General features: G+C 37.2%; 1 protein-coding gene across 1 annotated transcript; it reads right to left on the reverse strand.

Annotated features, from left to right (window-relative positions):
* Positions 1–462: 462 nt before the first annotated feature.
* On the reverse strand, positions 463–1047 carry LOC115621621. Its single transcript, XM_030515316.1, has one exon. The coding sequence runs from the start codon at positions 980–982 to the stop codon at positions 611–613; it is 372 nt and encodes a 123-aa protein (XP_030371176.1). The 5' UTR covers positions 983–1047; the 3' UTR covers positions 463–610.
* Between the last annotated feature and the right edge of the window lie 7444 nt (positions 1048–8491).

Consider the following 8491-nt stretch of genomic DNA (forward strand, 5'->3'; position numbering starts at 1 on the left):
GTTAATAATGTCATAAACATATGGAAGGAAAATTATGCTCACCAAATAAAACACAGCAGTTATAATTGTACACCTTGTTCAGTTAAGATCTCGATCAAACCTGATCTATCGAGTGAATTGCACAATAGTGTTGTTGTAGAAATTTTTTATTATTATATCGATACACAAAATCCCTTTATAAACAATACCCAAATTTTATGAAGTTAGAAGTTATTAATTTTCAGTAATAAGTATAACTCGAAATTAAATTTCAAAAATGAAGCGTACATTTCTGGTTCTTTTTTTACCACAATATACAGAAGTTTGAAATTGATGTTTAATTAGCAATGTTGTTACGCTTTTCTTGACACAGAAACATACCCTTTAACAGTCTCCAATATAGATGTAGCTATTAGCTAATTATTAATTATCCGCTTAACAATTATTCGAATTTGTCCCACTGTGTCGAAAAACTACATTAAATTGAATGCGGTTTTGCAGGATGCAGTTTATTCCACTCGCTCTGATAATTTGTATACAAAATTGTAAATTGTAAAATTGTAAACAAGAGCAGCGACAGCCATAGCCACATCCGTAGTTGTCGGATCTTGAATTGCGACTGGAACTGCAATTATCGGAGCCGCATCATGAGTACCCAAGTGCGTCCGTGCGCGCATATACGGAATAGACGGCTGAGGCGAGTCAACACCTTCACCGGAATGCGCAACAAAAGCGAGAACAGTTTTATGAAGAACCCCAGAGTGGTCAGCTCGTAGTAGACGATATGCAGTAGTCGGTTGATTAACGGAACGGGTCCAATATAACGGCGCAGACGGCGAATGCTACGGCGTGAGAGAACCAACAGTTCCATGATTAAAGACAATGCGTCGTTGGTTAACTGGAGTAGTGCAATCAGATTCTGCAGATAGACGTGCACTGTATAGAGTACGAAGCGCACGGGCATGCTCAGGAGCAGCCAATAAAAGAGGTAGTCGATGGCCATTTATGATTTCTGAGTACGCCTTGAGTCAAGTTGGGTGTTTGAGTAGTTGCTTGAAGATTTGTCTTTGTGTTTCTCTGTAAAAAAGTCGTAGACAACTTGAAATTTTTACTTTAAAAATATATGTATATTTGTAGTTTGCCTCACCTTGACACTTACTCGTTGGGTCTGGCTGTGGAATGAGAGTTAAGTCATGGCATCAATTTTACAGTTTTTCGAATGTGGAGGCGATGGAAGTCAAGGTGACATCGTGTATCGAATAAATTTGCTTTAAAAAGTTTATATTAGGGCCATTACTATTCCACATTACGGACGAATGACAAAGCGCATAGAAATTGATCAATTTGGCTGTGAAAACAAATGGAAAATGGCTTAGTGGCTGCTGTTTAAATAGATTGATTCGCTCTTATGCCATTGGGAATGTGAACGAAAATAAAATACATCTATGCCAGTTAGCCCACTGAGGATTGTCCTCGTAGCAACACAAAATGCGAGTAGTATGGGCAGCGCTGCTTTCAATATGGTTTGCGTTTAAGTAAATGAAGTTGATTTTTGTTCGAATATAGATAGAGTGATGCCAATTGTAGTAATTTTGTAATATATATTATTCATTTCATATAACATTCAATTTAATAAGTTTCATTTTTGATTATTATTATCATTGATATAATACGAAGTGTTGATTGTCGATGGTTTTGTAAAACTACTATGAATAAAGCAGGTCATCCACACTCGAATCTGTTCATCACATTGTTCACTCACATTATTTGCTACTCGCAAAAATGCATCTTTAGAAAAAGGCTCTGAATACCAATATTATCTTGGGGATGATTGCGGTCAATAGCTGTGTTAAAGTGGCAGCTATTTGTATAAACATCTATTCCATCATGTGTTGCTGTTGTCGAAGTTTATTCCAGACTGCCTGTGCGCTGCAATTGAAGGGCTATCAGGACGTTAGATGGCAAAAGTTGCCCTCTACCTGGTCTGCATATAAATAACAGGACTTTTAATAGATTGATTTTCACTTTTTTCACTGGCCTTATTTTATTTCATATCATTTTGTTTAATTTATTTATCAGGTTTTTTAACAACACCTATATACACATATTCGTCCTTTAGCGCATCCGATACAACCCACAGTCCATATACAAGGAAGCCATCAATCAAACACTCACAATTCGTATTTTTAACACTCTTGTGCAGAGAAGTGATTTAGGAATTGCAGTCCAAAGTAATACAAAGACAATCATAAAAGTTACTAAATACGCCTCAGCGCACATTACCAGACATGGAATGTAGACTCCCCTAATCCCTAGCCTATACGCATTTATTAAATTTTTTGGATTTTGTCCGCCCCTCCCCTGCTACAGAGTTGAGTCAATACTCCCAACATTTCCAAAGCTACATAAACTTAGCTTTGCACACGTAACAAATACATAACTCTCTACTATATTTTCAAATTTCATTACAATCGGTAAACGCAAATAAAAGATTTTAGCAAAACAACTTCGCTCCTCCTCCTCTTTTTGCTTCTACTATGACTACTACTATATGACTCAGTATGGGAAGTTTGTTTGAGTTAAGGGTATTACACTGTCGGGCTTCTTCGACTGTAATATTTTCTCTTGTTAGTTTGCGTTGTTTAAGCACCTTCAAGTATATTTAGTTCTTGAAATTTAAAGTTAGATTCCATTCGAAATTAAGAACAATTTTTTTATTAGTGTAGAGGGAGCTTTTATTATGTGTGTACTAAAATACTTGAAAATCTGAATTGCTCAATCCATCCGTGCATAATAATTGGACTAAGATGCATATAATTTTTATGATTCCTGCAATCCTTCACAGAGTATACAGTTAAAACAACAAATTGCTCTTAAGCTGTTCGAGGACATTGCAATAACGATAGAGTTTCATAGCATGCAGCTTATGCTGCTTAGTCAGCTCTTACACCAACCCCCCTCCAGCAATCCCTTACTGTGCTGTTGTCTATAGCTACCCGTTTAAAATCTCTGTCTTGCATTGCCTGTCGTCGCTGTATTATTTCCAATTGCTCTCTAAAATGGCGAAAAAACGAAGAAAATCTGCCTAATTCGGGCAGAAGGAGCAATGGGATGCTTACAAGGAAAGAATAGTGTTAAGGGAAGCGGGCAAGGGTCGAAACGGGCAGAACGGAAATAAAGTGGAAAGTGTAATGACAAAAACCCGGATTAAGAATGTGCCGCATACAAGTTGCACACTTGCTTGCCTTTCTTCCCAGCTTTTGTGCTGCAGTGTATCTCTTACACTATATAGATATACAAGTATATATACATACACACATACATGCGCATACATATAGACGTATATTTTAAGCAAAGCTTATCTTATCAAGCGACATAAAAGACGCCTTTCAGCGGCAAGCTTCAGCAACCTATAGCCATCTAGAGGAGGAGTTTCTGGACGGGCCATCCCCCTCTCTTTCTCTATCTCTGCTTCTCCCTCTCACACCCTCTATCAACGACAATTGTAGTGGGGCGATCTGTCGCTCGGTCTGCAGGGCAATGCACACAGCTGGACATTCATTACAAAAACGGAAACACTCACACTGTGACAGAAGATAAATGGACCTGCACTTGTGTGCGAGTGTGCGAGTGTGGCTGTCTATGTGCGGGTGTGCGGTTTTTATTTAGTCGCTTGTTTTATATCAACATCTAAAAAATCTTTGATGCTGCAAAATGGAAACAGCTTATACTTCCCTTTCCTTCCATTCCCCATACAAAAGTACATACATATAAATGAATGCATACACATATACATACATAGATGAATATATACATATATATATATTTTTTTATTTTTGTGCCTTTTTAGTTTAGATTTTTAATCTGCGCAACGCTTTTTGTTGTCTTTGTTTAACCAACAGCAGTAGAAGCAACAACAAATATAACAACCATTGCTTCGTATTCATTTCGTTTTGTTCCATTTGCTGTCATATTTGTCCTTTTGTCATTTGTCTGTTTGGTCAGTTGCCTTTTTGTGATTGAGATATTTATTATGCACATTTTTAGTCACTCCTCTCCATGCCACTCCACTCCACTCTAGTCGACTCCACTACGCCCCACTCCATCCTTCCATTCTTGTGTCATTTTTGAATGGCCCTTTTTGTTTTCTCTCGCATTGCCTGCGTGCTGCACGACGTTGCTTTTTGTTTTAGTCTTTGTTCTTGATTTTATTTCGTTTTTGCCACAATTTTCATTTTAAACTTTAACCATTTGTTTTTCGCGCACAAATTTATCAGCTATTTTTATGCCATTTTTGTCTCTTTTCTCGTTGCGTGTTGCATTCATCAAAAAAATGTTGTTCCGTTGCGTTGGATTCTAACTTGGCGGTTTTTTATAAGCGCACTTTATGTCAAAACCACACCGACACAAACAAGAACACACAAATGCACACACACACACACACCGAAAAAATGCGCTACCACACTAAAAAGAATGTGTAAAAATATTTTGCCCAGCGCCCAACAAAAGACAAAGCTAAAGCCAACGCGCTAAAAAAAACTGAAAGCACAACAAATAAAACAACAAAAAATAGAGAGAGAAAAAAAAATTGAAAACAAACTGTCAAGCAAGTGAAATAAATTAACAAAATGGTGCCATAAAGCTAACATATGAGCGAGTGGCAACCGCTATGCTTGATTTTTCTTGCAGCTTGCAATTTTTCTATATAAATTTCAGTTCTACAAAACAAAGACGCGCAAAATCTGTGCGGCACAGTGGGGTTGGCCGCACATCTTCTTTTTGTTGCATTTGTTGTTTTTGCGCTTGCGGACTGGGTGTGATAACTTTTCAATTATTTAGAAATAAATGTGTATGACAGCAATAAAAACATGGCAACAACAACAAAAAATTATATGAAAAAAATATGAAGAATACCAAAAATATTGCCATCAGCAAAAGTAGTTACTTTTTGTTTAACTTTGTTGAGGCGCAAAACAAAAGTTACTTTTGGACAGCACTTCGAAACATATGAGCAGCAACTGGCAGCATGACTGGTTGGAGAGACGGGAGAGGTGGCAGGCGGTCTGGCGGATGAACGAGCCACAGTAACAAGCAACAACAAAGGACAGAAGCAGCAACAAACGACTTCAATTTTGTTGATTGCAGAAGCTTGAGTGCCGTCCACAATGCCTGCCTTGCGTGGACGAATTCGTAGAAGGCACTGTGGCACAGTGGGCCAAGAAATTCGCTTTAATGGGCCGCATGCAAATTAAATAAGCTTTTCGTCTATTATTAATCTATTCAGGACTTAAAAAGCTTTCAGATGTCCTATATGCAAATGATTTCAAACTATAAAGTTAGGCTGAAAACCATTTTTCTTGCTCTTCATTTACACATATTCTTTATTTTTCTACAAGTCCTTCCATATTTGTGTCTTATATCTAAGCAGGCCGATAACTTAAAAAGTTGCATTTTATTTAATTTATAAAGCAATTTAAAGTGTGTATATATCGGATATAATTAATTTTGTATTTAATAAATGATGCTTGCTTAATTGTTCTAAATTATATTTATGATGTTTTGTGATTTAAAATATACATTAAAATAATTCTTTTACTGCTTTAAAATGGCTAAAATTTGTCCACACAAGTGCTGGTAAAACGAAGTGCAAATATTACCTCCAGTTTTTTGTGATTTACTTATTATTTGGAAACAAAGTTAATGTAACCAGAAATTTAATTCTCTTCAGATTTCGTTTCCTCTTTTTATACCTTGTACCTAAAGTTTCGTTGCGAATGTATACAACACACAGAAGGAGGAGTGGCTGACAGCCTAAAGTATATATTCTTGAGTATATATTCCATAATCCCATTCCATAAGTCCATATTCCATAATTCTTAGAATTTTCCACTGTTAAGTTTCATGACGGGTCTAATATAAAGAAAGTTACAGTCATAAGTGAAATCTCTACCCAACTCTGCCCGCAGCTGTTCTCCTTGTTGTTGCTGCTTGGGCTCATTCATTAATTTCAGTTGGGTCAACTCGACTCTAGCTTTCCTTTAATTTTAATTACATATATGTTAGTCGACTGAAAAACAGTTGTCAAAGTAATTAGTTTGAGAAAGCAAATTATTTCACTAGAATCGCTGCCGAAAAGACGGTTCGGTATGCCGACCATGCCCTGAGCATAGCAGTAAGTTCAGTAAGCGCTGTGCTTTAATATCGCTTTAATTACTGCCACTACGTCATCAACCAACAACTTTATGAAGATAAGGGAATTAAGTTTTGCGACATGTTTTCATACTTAAATGCGAACAAACGAGCTGCTCGGGATATCATTAATTTTTCTCTAATAAAAAGAGTTATTTATCTTCTTTGAACAGCAATCTTTTATTGTATATTGTATGGACAGATGTATAAACAAGGTATTAAAGCTATCGATGTATTTAGCTATGTAGAACAACAAAGATTCTCTACCAACATTTTTTGTTGTTGAGCTTTTTGCATAAAGTCCAAAATCTGCTTCCAAATGTATTATTACAGAACGTTTTCAATATTTTTGTCAAATCCCGATTTAATGATAATATTTTGGTATGATTCCTTTCATTCCTTTCTTTACTGTTTTTTTAGATAGGAATATTTTTATATTCAAACTCATTTTTACTTGTATTTCATAATACGGTATTCCGTATTTTATTTCTACAAATGAATCTATTTCCTGGTACACTGTGGCACGGTAAATGATGGTGTTGGATTGGGTTGTGTAATCGGAATGTGGTTGGTGAGTGTGTCTGGGTTGGGTGAGGTGGGTGGCAGCGGGGATATAGGCTTATGGCTTATGTGTGAAGCCTGCCATGCCATGCGATTCCATGCGTTGCGTTGCCACGATGCCATGTGCCAGCGTGCAAAGTATGCCCAAATGCATTTTAAAACATTGTTTTGGCAAGGCTCGTTTCTGCCACAGAATAGCGCAGCTGTCGCGACTGCGAGCGCGTTGGGTGGGGACAGCGGTTGAAAAACAACAAAAGCCAATGCCAAACAGATAACAGCGCGTATTTTATTTGCATACTTTTAGGCTGACTTTGCGCACGGTCACACGTACAGGCGTATGCACACACAAAGCATACACAGCCACATACACACTCACGCACACATTTGAAAAGCCATTTGCCAGGAAAAATGCGGTGAAAAAAGGGGCACAAAAAGTCAAAATTGAAAACATACACACACACGCAAACACACACAAAAACACACACACACACATACATGCGCCAAAGCAAAAAGAATCGGGAGAAACGAAATTGTGAAATGCGAACTTTTACAAAGATTGACAAGTGGCGACTGCCCCGTTTAAAATGTCAAATACGTACAATGTTGCCGAGAATTCTCATACAAACAGCAGCGGGCATGGAGCTTAGCATGCCAGCATACCAACTGAAAGGGCGTAGGTGGGGGTGGTTCGGGATTGGTGTGAGGTGGACGCTTTACGTGCCGCTGGTATTTACCCACACACAACATTTTTAGGTTCATGTTTTTTGTTTTTTGTTTTTTGTGTTGATGTTTTGATTTGTGCGTGCGTGCAAATGTTTGCACTTTACGCGTTTGTTTTTTCTACGCTTTGTATTATTTCTTCGCTTTCTTTTTGCTTTTCAAGCGGTCGCGCCACAGCCGTCACAATACAACACTCTCCAACTGCCTAACCCACAAGTGCCCACAATTTCATACGTACACAGCAAAAAAAAGCTCTAACAACAGCTATAGAAATAAAAATGAGCCCGTCAAAAACCAAACTCATTTGTTTTACAACTTGAAAATACCTTTAAATATATTGAATAGTATCGATGGTATTTTTGGTACTTGAAGGATTACGATGGATGTTTAACATAAATCAGTAAATGCGTTAAATAGTTAAAAAACTACTATATCTACTATGACTTTAAAATTAAGTAAAATTTGATTAGGACTGTTTCATTTAAGCGGTGTGCGTAAACCGAAAACCTTCTCCCACATCCATATGAAGTTTGAGGGGGATATGTTTGTGGCAATTTTTACTATAGTAAATAATTTAATTAGAAATTTCCTTAAAATTTTGTGTTTTCCATTGGAAAGCATTGAAAATGTACCAGAAGTAATTGGGGGAGTCGAATCGATCAAGAACGCAAGTATTTGATTGGCATGAAGCGTTCAGTGACTGTCGTCAGTTCATAGAAAACTTGCTTTTTCGTCCATCCACCCTTAATAAAGTCGAGAATATCAGAAAAGTGAAGTAAATTGTGCTGAAAATCGTCACATTGGTATACCGTACATCTCAACATCTGTCATGGATCGACTGAACATATTTTGGTTGCAGTTTTGGGTATAAATCGCGTCGCCCCAAGACTTGTACAAGAACACCAATTTGTAGACATTCCAGCCTGATTGTGACTGATTTTTTTGCCAAAAAGAAAACAAAAGTCATCGTTTAGTGACTATTTTGTTGACTCTGGAGAACGAGACATGAGCCGATTCAGGCCATAAAAAGTCATTCGCAGTA

This window comes from Scaptodrosophila lebanonensis, unplaced genomic scaffold, assembly GCF_003285725.1.
Source record: "Scaptodrosophila lebanonensis strain 11010-0011.00,11010-0021.00 unplaced genomic scaffold, SlebRS2 tig00000024-arrow-pilon, whole genome shotgun sequence".
NCBI lineage: Eukaryota > Metazoa > Arthropoda > Insecta > Diptera > Drosophilidae > Scaptodrosophila > Scaptodrosophila lebanonensis.

Excerpts from the sequence above, each read along its gene's own strand:
- LOC115621621 (XM_030515316.1), bottom strand. The coding sequence starts at position 982 with ATGGCCATCGACTACCTCTTTTATTGGCTGCTCCTGAGCATGCCCGTG.